Raw genomic sequence first — 13,030 nt, forward strand, 5'->3', positions numbered from 1 at the left:
TTACAAGACTAAAATATCCAGCAAACAGATATAAGTAGCTGAACATACTCCAGGCCTCAAAACTAGACACACAAACCTCAAGTTAAAAAGATGAGCTCTTTACATCAACATCATCAACAAATAACTAACAATAATGACAAAACAACAATAAAAAGTTTAAATTAAGTCAGCAAACAGCAAAACAATAATCCTATAACAGTAACTGCATAATTTATTCATGCTGCAATGCATGCTGGGAACTCACAAAGCCTTAACATTTCAACACAACCGTGTTTGACTAGTTGGGACAACATTTGGGGCAATTTTGTTGGTCTGACAAGGGTTTTTATGTCGTTTCAAGAAAAAAGCATTTTTTACTATTTGAGTAAAAACAGAGTCCGTCCTTTTTGTTTTTCGATGCCAGAGCATGCCAGAGCAAGTTAGACAAGAATATCTCTGATTGAGCAATTGAGGTGTTGTGTTGCTGGATGAACGTAGTGGTCGTCATTTACTCCTGACATCTGAGCCCTGAAGATGCAGTGGATTACATTTGTTTGTGAAGGGAATGCGCCTCCCAATCTACATATATCCGTCTATGTTTGCGCAAATCATTCATGATCCAGCAGAAGTGAGTGTAAGGGTTTTTTTATGAATCTTTGCCATCGCCTTTCCTAATAAAGTGCTAGTTAGCAAGTTTAGCAGCTAAATGCGGCTAAATGCGGCTAATGTAAACAGGCACCTCTATCCACAGAGAGTAGAGAGGGGCGGGGCGAGCAGAGCTCATTTGCATTTAAAGCAGCCTCGACCAGAATGAGATGATTTTTGTAGAGTTGATTTTGGCAAGGTAAAAAGGGTGTTGTTTTACACAACCATTGAGAATTTTTAACCAAAGTATATTATAGACTTTTCATTAAGACCCTAAAGAATCATATCAGCTTGTGGAAAATGGGCATCCGATGACCCCTTTAAGTTCCAGTAATGTGAAACTGATCAAATACAAAAAAAATTACAAAAAGATTCATTTACTGAAATACAATACCAAATCATTCAACAATAATCACAAAATAGACACAGATAGATAACCTTAGGTGTTCTGCATATATTCACAGACTTGTTTCATATTGGTTTGCTTAATTTTTAAGACATTAAAATTCATGTTTAAAGGGACAGTTCACCCAAAAATTAAAATTCTGTCATGCTCACTCTCAAGTTGTTCCCAACTTTAAAGAGTTCCTTTCTTCTGCTGAAATAAAAAAATATATATATATATATTTGAAGAACATGGGTAAACAAAAAATTGTTGTATGGAAAAAAAATACTATGGAAGTCAATGGAGACCAAAAGCTGTTACCCACATTCTTCAAAATATCTTCTTTTGTACTCAGCAGCCGACACAAAAGGTTTGGAACCTGAGTAAATGATGACAGAATTTTCATTTTTCATGTTTTTTTTTTTTTTTTGTTTTTTATATGATAACATAATTTATATGAATTTAAATTCTACTAAATTAAAAAAAATGTAATTATAATACTGTTTGAGGTATCAACCTTACATTTGTGGCCTATTTTTTCATAGATCATGCCTCAGATTATATTATTTGTAAAAACAAACAAACAATTGGCAAATAATTGTAAAAGCTTTGAATAGACTTCTGTTTCCTTTTTTAAAAGGAAATAACATTGTGAATGATAACATTTGTGAATAACACTGACAAATGTTTTTGATAAGATCTAGTATTACAAAAACATCATGATGACATTCATGAGATGTCACTGCCATTTTCAAAGTACATCATTATGTTTCCCTTCTGTGACTATTTATAAAAGGAAGTGCGTCTTTCGTGACTTGAAAGCTCTGGAGTATTAAGACAAAAACACCCCCACTGGAACTCAATGTTAGTGCTCGCATTAATTATTTATGCTCAGTTTTAGTGCAGAAAAATATGTTTGTTTTTATACGATTGTTTGGGAATAGGCATCATGCAGACTGACAGAGATGAGATTACACTGATAGTCCTCAGGGCCTAAATCCTTTACAAAATACTTTTCTAATGAGAGGTTAATCTTACAAGGCTCTTGAGGCTTCACTTCACTTTTTATGATGAATAGAAGTGACATCTGCACATGACTCACTTATTTTTACTTGGGTTGAATGTGGCTGCAGCTGGGGACGTCCAGCAGAGCTCTAATTCAGGGCAAGTGAGTCATCAACAGATTCACAAGGGTTATTTTCTTTAACTAAGGCTGAAACTAAAACCATAAAAAGTGGATTCGTTTTTTAAAATAAAATGTATTCATACACTCACTCATTTCTCATCTTTGTTTAGTTTAAGTACTAAAATTAGGATATAATGTATGATATACACTACCGTTCAAAAGTTTGGGGTCAGTACATTTTTATTGTTTCTTTTTTTTTTTTTTTTAAGAAATTAATACTTTTATTCACCAAGGATGTAATTAAAAGTTTATTAAAAGTTAATAATAAATAATTTACATTGTTATAAAATGTTTATATTTTGAATAAACACTGTACTTTTTAAACTTGTTATTCATGAAAGAATCCTGAAAAAAAAAAAAAAATCACAGGTTCCAAAAAATATTTGGCAGCACAACTGTTGATATTATCCAACATTGATCATTCTAATAATAAATCCGCACATTAGAATGATTTCTGAAGGATCATGTGACACTTAAGACTGGAGTAACAGCTGATAAAAATTCAGCTTTTCATCACAGGAATAAATTATATTTTAAAGTATGTTAAAATAAACAACATTATTTTATTTTGTAAAAACATTTTGCAATATTACTGTTTTTTTTCTATATTTTTAATCAAATAAATGCAGCCTTGATGAGCATAAGAGACTTCTTTAAAGACTATTACAGTCTTACTGACCCCAAACTTTTGAACTGTAGTGTATATGTATATATATATTACAATGGGAGAAAAACAACAAAATTGCTAAAACTAAGTAAGATTAAATGTTGACAAAAACATATAATAGTATCTCAAGACACTAAAATAACAGTCTCTCTTTGTTTTATTATAAAACCTGAAGAAATTAAGAACCTGTTTGATTCTGAAAGAGAAAAAAAAAGAGAAAAAATATAGCTTATTATTATGTTGAAATTTTATTCAGGTCATATACAATGGGTCTGATAAAGTCAAACCAAAAACACAAAGAAGGACCTGTAAAACAGGATCCAGGTTTTGGTTTAAATGCAATGACATTTAGTTTGGCACTGCTGAAAGATAAACATACTTGCAGACCTGGTTGTATCAGTACATATTGACAGCCATAGTGAAACTAAATGCATAAATGAACAAAAATTCATGGGTCATTAACAAAATTCAATGCTGGGTAATAATGCTACTGGATCTTGTAATGGTGGTGTATAAAAGATCAAATCAACATAAGGTTCTTGTGACAAAACATTTAACAGCTAGACGGAAAGAAAAGTTGTATAAATGAGTAGGTTCAAAGCCTCTTAAGCTCTCATCAGTATTATTTAAGCAGTGTTATCATAATTAAAAAATAATAGTAATTATTATTATTGTTTATATTATTATAATTATTATTGAATACGTAATTCGCTACTTATTAAATATTCATTAGGCTCATTATTATTAAACAGGACGTGAAGGTGCAATTCTCCGTCAACACCGGTAGAGGGAGAATTTCATTCTTCATCTAAACAAATATGGCGGCGTACAGAAGGAAATTGTTCGCTGCTGGACTGAGGTTGTGTGTCATTTTTTTTAATGTCTCATGGTTCAATATTGTTTAATTTCATGAAACGTATTTGTAGTGTATTTGTGGTTTCTGTACATTCATAATAAATAATAGAACAATAGTTGCCGTTACACAAAGGTGTAAGATTCGCTCTGTGTAGTTTCGCTTAGATGCTTTGACAGCTGTAGTAAGTTAGATTGCTTCCTAACTTCCTTATTTTAGCGTTATTATTTAGTTAATAAATTTTAGCCTCATGTGTTTAAACTGTCATGTATTTGAAGTGTTGTCCTTGAGCTGAGTGACTGAATTAGACATCTTAAGGTTGTTCCTGACATGAGCTTTGTCATTGTTTTGCATAGCTGTGCAGCTTCCTTGATCAACAGAAGCTCCTGTCAGAGCGGCCGCAGACTGGCTGTGTTGCCCACACTTCTCAAAAAAAACTGGATGACCTTGAGTGTCACAGGTGCTCTGTGTGCTGTTCCATTCTTCCAGGTCTGCGCCATGATATTGTCATTCAGAATAAAGACTGTTTAGCTGCTAATATTGAACACAAAAGTTCAAAAGATAGCATCTATAATCTGTCATAATATATTCTAGTAATTCACTATAATAAATTGTCTTATGAAGACGACCTAGTACTGTCAACATGAGCTAATGAATATTTATGAGTTCATTTATGAGTTATCTGACAAACCTCCTTAACTTTTTTTTTTCTTTGTCTCGTTTAGAAGCCAGAAAATCTGTCCCATGAAGAGCTGGTACGGAGAGCATCGTCTCTGGTCACTGACAGTGCTAATACTTACCTCTCACAAACTACTTTAGCGCTTCTCGATTCCCTCACAAGTTATGTTAAGGTATTCAAAACTATTGGAACAGTTGCTTTGGTTTTTAGATATATATAAAAAAAACACAAGAATAACATCCAATGTCATTTCTAGGCTGTAAACCATCTTGTGAATTTACATAAGCGCTACGTGGCTTCTGTCAGCAAACTCTCTCCGACGGAGGAGAATGCATTTTGGCAGGTCATTCTTAGGCAGCGTAAGGAGGTAATGACTTGAAAAACGCTAGTAATTGTTCACGAGCTTAAATTAGAAGGAATGATACTTTCTTCTGTATACCTTCTTTTTAATCAAATTAATTGCAAAGTGTTTTTTTGTGTTTTATTAGGTAATTGACAGGAGAAAGGATTGCAAACGATTTGAATCCTGCTGGATGATGGCACTCAAACTCTCAGAGATGGCAGGAGAGGCAGCTTTCAATGCAGGTAGCTCTCACTTTCTGGCATTTAAAATTTTTTTTTGAACATTAAGATAAAAAAAAAATAAACCAATATTATTTAATACTAAGATTTAGGTCGGTAAGTTTTTAATACTTTTTAAAGAAGTCTCATATGCTCACTAAGGCTGCATTTATTTGATTAAAAATATAGTAAAAGCAGTAATGCTGTTAGCAATTTTTTCACTTTTTTATGAACTTCAAGATTTTTAGATAATATTTATATTAATAAAAAATCTGTTATTATGTTATATTATATTATATTTTATTATATTAAGTCATTAAGGTTGCTCACTAAGGGTTCATTTATTTAATTAAAAATAAAGTAAAAACAGTAATATTGTTAGCACTGTTGCTTTTTAAATGTTTTTATGAACATCAAGATTTTTAGTTAAGATTTATATTAATAACAATATATTATATTTATTATATTATATTATATTATATTATATTATATTATATTAAGTCTCATATGCTCACTAAAGGTGCATTTATTTAATTAAAAATACAGTAAAAACAGTAATGTTGTTAGCACTTTTTTCACTTTTTAAATGTAAAAGAATTGTAGACATTTATTAATAAAAAGTAAATTATTATATATTATATTACATTTTATTATATTATAAAGAAGTCTCACTAAGGGTGCATTTTTTTAAAATTAAAAATACAGTAAAAACAGTAATGTTTTTAGCACATTTTACACTTTTGAATGTTTTTATGAACAAGATTGTAGTTAATATTTATATTAATAAAAAAATCTATTGTTATATTATATTATATTATATTATTATATTATAAAGTCTCGTGCTCACTAAGGGTGCATTTATGTAATTAAAAATACAGTAAAAACAGTAATATTGTTAGCACGTTTTTTACTTTTTAAATGTTTTTATAAACTTCAAGAATTTGAGTTAATATTTATATTGATAAAAAAATCTTATTATATTATATTACTATATATACAGTAAAAACAGTAATGTTGTTAGCACTTTTTTCACTTTTTAAATGTTTTTATGATCAGCATTTTTAGTTAATATCTATATTAATAAAAAATCAACTATTAGATGACATTATAATATTATATAAATACACTATATGTTTGAGACATTTTTGAAAGACGTCTCATATGCGCACTGAGGCTGCATTTATTACTAATAACTTATTATACTTAAATAAAGTATCTATTCAAATATATTTTAACAATAATTTGTTTGTGGAATTGGAACGCTGAATGTTTTAGCAGATATTATTCAGTTATTATATAGTCTGTTTTTTCTTATATGAATGTATGGAATTTGCTGTATTTCACCTGTAGGTCACCATTTTCACCTTTTTGCCTTTACTAGTGTATTTTAATTGATCCTGTGATGTGACAAATGACTTTTTAACAGTACAAATATACCATGCAGTCACAATTAATATAAGGTTAAAAAGCTGCACGTTTTATATAACCATAAAATTATAAAATAATTTGTTAAAAGGTCACCACAGGACATCAACAAACATTTTTGTCACTTATTATAGCGCTATAGACCATTTCGCTAGATGTAAACAACACTGGTCCAGAAGCACTTCCTGTTTTTTTGTTTTTTTATTTTTTATTTTATTTCACATATACAAATACATCTTAAAGGTGCTAATGTAACATTTTCATCCAGTCAAATGTTATGTTGGTTGTATTTTTTTTGTGATGTTTGTGTAAAGTTAAAAAAAAAAGAAACAGACCAGTATGTTTAGATCTGACGAAATGGCGCACATGAATTTGCATCATATTACTTTTAAAAAAGTATGATGTAGTAAAGAGACCTATTGAAATTTGGCACCTGCTGCCACTTGGTGGTCATTGCTTAAATTACACTTTTAGCCACATGTAGTAATAGCTTAATCATGCTTGTCCTCTCCAGGGGCTGACCAGGCTACTGTGACAGCACAGAACAGTCGACAGCTGGCACAGTCCCAGGTGGAACAAGTTCGACAGCTGATCCCGGAAACTGAAAGACAACTCAAAGACTCTAAAGCTGAGCACAGCGTGAGGCTTCAAAATGCTCTCAGCACTGCAATGGAGGATGAAGACATCCCAGATGCATATCTACGAGAGGACTAGTCACATCAAGACCTTAGGACACAGCCTTAAAGTATCTTAAGCACTCTGATACAACGAGCTGTACAACTACTGAAGCACAGAATTCTATTTCTGTTTGATTATTAGGACAAATGCTGTGAAATGAAAGAGAATCTGAGGTGCAGCCAGGAGAATTTATATAAATTAAGTATTGTATACAAAACTATGAGGGTAGGAAAAGGGACTTAATAGATAAATGCTTTCTAGATCAGGGGCTTCACATTTGTTTCTATTTTTAAATGCAATCAATATTTAATGAAATGGATTTACCTTTAAACCAGTTTTGGATTTAAAAACAGCTGTTTACTGTATTGACAATATGTGGGAGTTATAATTACAGACAGATGCTACCTGTGTGATTTCTTATTCATTTTTAAAATAAACAATGGGAAGTATTTGTTTTGAATCAAATCTCTGTTTTGTGATTTGTCTATAGGCTATTCTGTGGTCATTTATGAAACTAGCTAAAAATTAATTATCTTTTTTTTTCAAACAATTTCCTCTTTTTCATTTTCAGCCTCTCTTCTTCTCAGTCATCAATCAGTATTTTGCACTCTAATACTTTTTTAAAACAATATTAAAATGTGATTTGTGAAATCTCTCTTCTAGACTTTGTGATATCAATAAAATATATTCACTTCTCTCTCCTGTTTGTCTCTTGAAATGCCATTTTAAACCAAAGTAATCAATCTCTCACCAGTCTGGCTTCAAAGCCACCCTTCCAAACACTCTTATCTATCTCCTCTGACCGCCACCTGTTGTGTCCTGTGTTGTGGGCTGAAGAGCTCAGTCTGCCTTTGTGGCATTCAGAGTTTCCTCTTTTCAGTTATCACTGTTTCAGTTAGCTCTCTGGGGCCAAGGTCATATATCATTCCTTCGTCCTTTTAGATTTAAATCTAATCAAATTTATTGTTTCATTCATGGCTTATAACTTGAAAATGCTACACACAAAGGTCAATCACAACTTATCAAAATTGTTGTCATTGACATTTTAGTTTTGGTTGTTTGACCTGGTTTCAATAACTAGATATACCGAATTTACAGTAATTTTGTATGTCTGGATTTAACAGAAAATAGATTAAAAAAAAACATTTCGACTGAAGATTGACCATCCAGAAGGTGGCGCTATATGACAAATTATACTTGACATACGGAACTAACACTTCTGTGTCGTTGGCATGTCTGTGGCGTTAACCTTATATTTGTTCCATTTACTATTCATTAATTCATTTGAATATGGATGTAGGGACAATTTGACTTAAAAAAATATTAAAGTACTTTGGGAAACAAATTAATATTTTAATTATTATAAGACAATTAATTCTTCTATTAATTTATAAACGCTGTTTTTTAGAACCACAATTTCAGCTGATGCTTTGATTGTATAAAATGTACAGCTAGATCTGTAATGCTTTTTTTAAATCATCTATTAAAATGTGTAAAGAACTCCCTTTAAATCTGTGATATCAGTAAAGCATATTAAAAATTGCTGATGCACAACTAGATCAGCAGATATGATTAATAGATTACAAACATGTTCACCAAAGGTGAATAGCTATAACTACTATTTCAGATACAAGGCCACACATTTTTTTCACTTATTTAAAAAAAAAAAAAAAAAAAATCTAAATCAGTATATTATGTACTAATATTTTATTAACCAGCTATTAAAATGTTATTTGTAAAGACTTCCCTTCTAGACTTCAATTTGTAATATCACTACAGTATATTTAATATTGTAGAAAAATGTACAACTAGATTAGCAGATTTGATTAAAGGTGACATCGGATGGACATTTTCCACAAGTTGGTATGATATTTTAGAGTCTTCATGAAATGTCTGCAGCATACTTTGGTTAAAATTCCTCATTGGTTGTGCAAAACAACACCCTTTTACCTTGTCAAAAACAACTTCACAGTTCACAGTGACCCGTTTCAGTGCATGTCTCTTTAAATGATAATCAGCTACTGCTCACTCCGCCCCTCTTTTGGGGCACTTCCATCAAAAACAAGACTGATCCAGTCCCGTGTTGCCAAGTCTGTGGTTTTCCGGTGGAATTGGGATACTTTAACCGCAGGTTGAAGCGACCTCAAAAACTTGATATTTATCCCCTGGAATGTGAATTTTACCAGGGGACTCCCACCGAAAATCATGTATTTTACCCCGATTTTTAACGGGTACCCCCCTCTAAATGGGGTTGGGCTAGATTTGGGCTAGTCTCACGTAGCCAGACCTTCAGACTGATAGTGAAGGTCTGGGAACTTTGGCTGTTTTGAATGGCCAAGGCCCGCCCAAGAGGCCATATGACTGACAGGTACAGCAACCAATCACGTTTCGGCTTGTGCCACGTCGTGGAAATGTTGCCACAATAACAGACCAATGTGTAAAACTCTCTGACACATTTTAAAGATCCTATGCCACAAACTTCACATACTTTTGAAAATCCAGTGTTTATTTGATCATGATAAGTGATTGCTTTCTTCTTTCGTGAGGGGGTTTGGCGCCACAGCATTTTTGTTTCCAGGCAGAACATTAATAAATGCGACACACATGTCTCCCGGAAATCCTGTATAATCTAACCAATCCGATGACGACTTTGAAACTTCCGAAGTGAAGATGTTTAGCCAACGTTCCATGTGCATGACGTCTGAGGCTGGGCTAGTTTTGAGTAGCAATTGGGTGGGGGTTTTTTTGTGTTAAGACCTGGCAACCCTGATCCAGTGGCTCTGATGTCAGGAAAAAGTTAAAAACATGCGAGTGTAAAAACATTTGAAGCGTAATGGAAACGCAGCTACTCTTGTCGATACAGTTACTTGAGCATATGTCAGTGGTCGTGGGCGGGGCCTGATCAGTATGACATCATTAAAACAGAAAATTAAAACGGCGTGATAATTGAGACTGTTAGGGATTAAAAAAAAGAAGCGAATGAATTTTTATCATTGTAGGGTGGTTGTGTCCACAGTTAGGGTACATCGAAAAACTCCCATCTCATTTTCTTCTCCAACTTTAAAATTGTCCTAAATCGCTGTTTTACCTTTTTTTTTGTAAGGGCGTTTGATCTTCTTTGCACTTTCACTTTGTAAACACTGGGTCGGTACTTCTGCAGCGAAGTAGGACGATTTTAAAGTTGGCAGAGAAAACGAGATGGGAGTTTTTTGACCTACCCTAACTGTCTTGAACCGGAATACACAGAGTTCACGCAGAGCTAGAAAAGACGAGCATTTGAGGTTAAAGAGTATATAAACTGTCATTTTTTTAGAAAATAATTGATCGTTTTGCTAGATAATACCCTTCTTCCTCAGCTGGGATTGTTTAGAGCCCTTTGAAGCTGCATTTAAACTGCATTTTGGAAGTTCAAACTCGCGGGCACCATAGAAGTCCACTATATGGAAAGGAATCCTAAAATGTTTTCCTCAAAAAAACATAATTTCTTTACGACTGAAGAAAGAAAGGCATGAACATATTTTTGTTCTGGAAGTGAAATTCTCCTTTAATAAGCCAAAGGTGAAAAGTGATAACTAGTTTTTCAAAAAAGGTTCAAATGTGACCCATAAAGACCACAGATGGCACACTTTGTGAAGTTTTGTAAAGTAATTTTAATAAAAAGCAACTGAACTGAAAAGCAATTATTATGTTTGTTTAGTAATTGTGGACCACGTGGCCTATCCTGCTTCCAGTATCACAAACAATGTGGTATTTATAGTGTGCTCTTTACCAAACATTGGTCAAAATGACATGAGCACAATAGAAGAGTCAAAAACACTGTTCCTTCCAAGTCATCGTTCCAAAACCTCTGACATCTTCATGGGAAACAGCTTGCTAAATGGGCAAAGTAAACTCCGCCGCGGTTTATATAACATGGTTTGGTTTTATCCTATAAATGAGTGCCCTCTGCGACCATTGTGATGGAAATGAATCTATGGATTTGGACACTGGATCCCACTTCAGAACTTCACTAACATCCCAGTGTTGACTGAACACTAAAGTAATTTGGGGTTTGCTGGACTAATCAAAGGAAAAGCCATAGTCAGCCCTGACAGCAAACATTTCGTTTTTGATCTTGCGCTCTGTATTTATAAAGCAAAAGACTTGTTTATTGAATCCCAAATAAAAGATCGAGAATAAAAAGAACGCTTCACGTTGAGTGATGGGGTTGAACACAAAAATGAGGCTGAGAACACGAATGCATAAACAGCTCCTCGAACCTTCCAGCCGGCATCAGACACCCTTCGTTTCCTGCAGCTGGTTACTGGCATGCTATATGATGAAATCAGACACATGATTTATTTTCCAAGGGGGGCTGTTCTATGTTACTTGTCTAGGAAATGTTTAAAACTGCAGCCTTATGAAATACTGTAGTGTATTTACTTGAATAAACTATAGTGTGCTGTGCAATGAGGGAGTTAAGTCAGGACGTGTTGGTACAAAAGAGAGTGCACCAAACCTCCTCTTTTAAGGGTCCTTGAGGACTCATGCAACATTCCTGGAGCAGGCAACACCCTCGGTGCGCTTCCCGCTTTTACAAAACGCAAGGGTGAAAAATAGCATTTTCAGGAGGTAAAATATACTAAACATTAGAGTGTTTAGATTGAAAGAAATCTGCAAGGCACGTAATGCTTGATAAATGACAAAAACACTTTGCAGAGTTTAAAATGACAGGTTCGAGCAATTGCGTTTCGAGTGCTCTAAAGTATGTCCATTTGTTCTGGTTCCAAGACAACCTCTGGAGCAACATGAGGACTAGATCAACTGCATTATCACTTGAGTTCAGGATACATTACCATTTGAATGTTACCATGGCATCACACCATTAGAGACACAAAACCTCTTTGAGGGAAGCTTGCCCAGTGACTCATTTAAAAGGTCTTATAAATTAGACACATTTTTTGAAAAATTAGGCTATTTTTTCACAGCACTAATGTAATGATTTGATTCATAGAAAGGTCAAAGGTCAAAACTGTTTCAAAGACAAATATCTCTAAATGAGATCAAATGGTGGCTATTTTTGTGATTCTCTAACGTTTATTTCAATCTTAAAGCACAATAAAAAAACAAAAAGTGACTTAAAACTTTAGCTTAAAGTCTGTGTAAAGGCAATTCAGAGAATTGTTTCCTAACACATTATAAATGTGTTAAAAGTTAGGCCCGTTAAACAGTTTTTCACCATGTTTGTGTTCAGGATTTTTTTGGGTGGGCTTGAAATCATGTCTCGATGACACATGGGCCCTCCCTTAACACTATAATAACTAGCATATTAGCATATTAACCTCTATATGGGCCATTCTACAGAATTGGTTCAAAGTCAGAGTTGGAAACATCTTCAAATTTTGCATGTATGCAAATTGTATAATATCCAATTTTTTAAATATTTTATTTTCAGAAGGTTTTGGAATGTTTGTCCTTTCCCAAAATCACTAAAAGTCACTACCGAAACACTGTACTATATATTTTAATTAGAAGGGTTATATTGACCTATTAAGATTTTGCTTACATCTTCCTTGTAAATATATTTTTTCTATTTTATTAAGAAGTTTTCAGCGGTAAATCAATAACAATTACAAGTGTGATTTATGAGATTTGTTGTATTTTGAATCCAATTTTTATTGTAAAAGGCAAAAAGCTGATCACACTGATTTCAAACTTAAAGATTCATTAGTTTGAATATACATTGAACTAAACACTATCATAACATCTTAGTTGATAATTCAGAATACTTTTTTTTTGACAAAACATCTCATGTTTCGGTCGTGACCGCACATTTTCGGTCATGACAGTAATGTTTTGGTAGCGACCACATCACATTTTAGAGAATTCACATAATTTTAACCCACATACTAAACACTACTAAAACATAAAATACTAAAAATTTGCTTACCTCTACTACAGTGTAGTTTATTTCCCCCAAATGAAGGATTATG

At 33.0% G+C, this 13,030-nt stretch overlaps 1 protein-coding gene across 1 annotated transcript; it reads left to right on the forward strand.

The window, feature by feature from the left end:
* Positions 1–3,652: 3,652 nt before the first annotated feature.
* On the forward strand, positions 3,653–7,755 carry diablob (diablo, IAP-binding mitochondrial protein b). The gene is made up of 6 exons (XM_051092354.1): positions 3,653–3,721; positions 4,072–4,204; positions 4,441–4,566; positions 4,651–4,761; positions 4,883–4,979; positions 6,895–7,755. Exons 1-6 carry the CDS (start codon positions 3,681–3,683, stop codon positions 7,092–7,094), a joined length of 708 nt encoding a protein of 235 aa, XP_050948311.1. The 5' UTR covers positions 3,653–3,680; the 3' UTR covers positions 7,095–7,755.
* The last annotated feature ends 5,275 nt before the right edge of the window (positions 7,756–13,030 follow it).

This window comes from Labeo rohita, chromosome 21, assembly GCF_022985175.1.
Source record: "Labeo rohita strain BAU-BD-2019 chromosome 21, IGBB_LRoh.1.0, whole genome shotgun sequence".
Lineage (NCBI taxonomy): Eukaryota > Metazoa > Chordata > Actinopteri > Cypriniformes > Cyprinidae > Labeo > Labeo rohita.

Coding starts and splice junctions, on each gene's coding strand:
- diablob (XM_051092354.1), top strand. CDS start 3,681: ATGGCGGCGTACAGAAGGAAATTGTTCGCTGCTGGACTGAG. Junction 4,567..4,650: donor CCCTCACAAGTTATGTTAAG/GTATTCAAAACT, acceptor TGTCATTTCTAG/GCTGTAAACCATCTTGTGAA. Junction 4,980..6,894: donor AGAGGCAGCTTTCAATGCAG/GTAGCTCTCACT, acceptor TGTCCTCTCCAG/GGGCTGACCAGGCTACTGTG.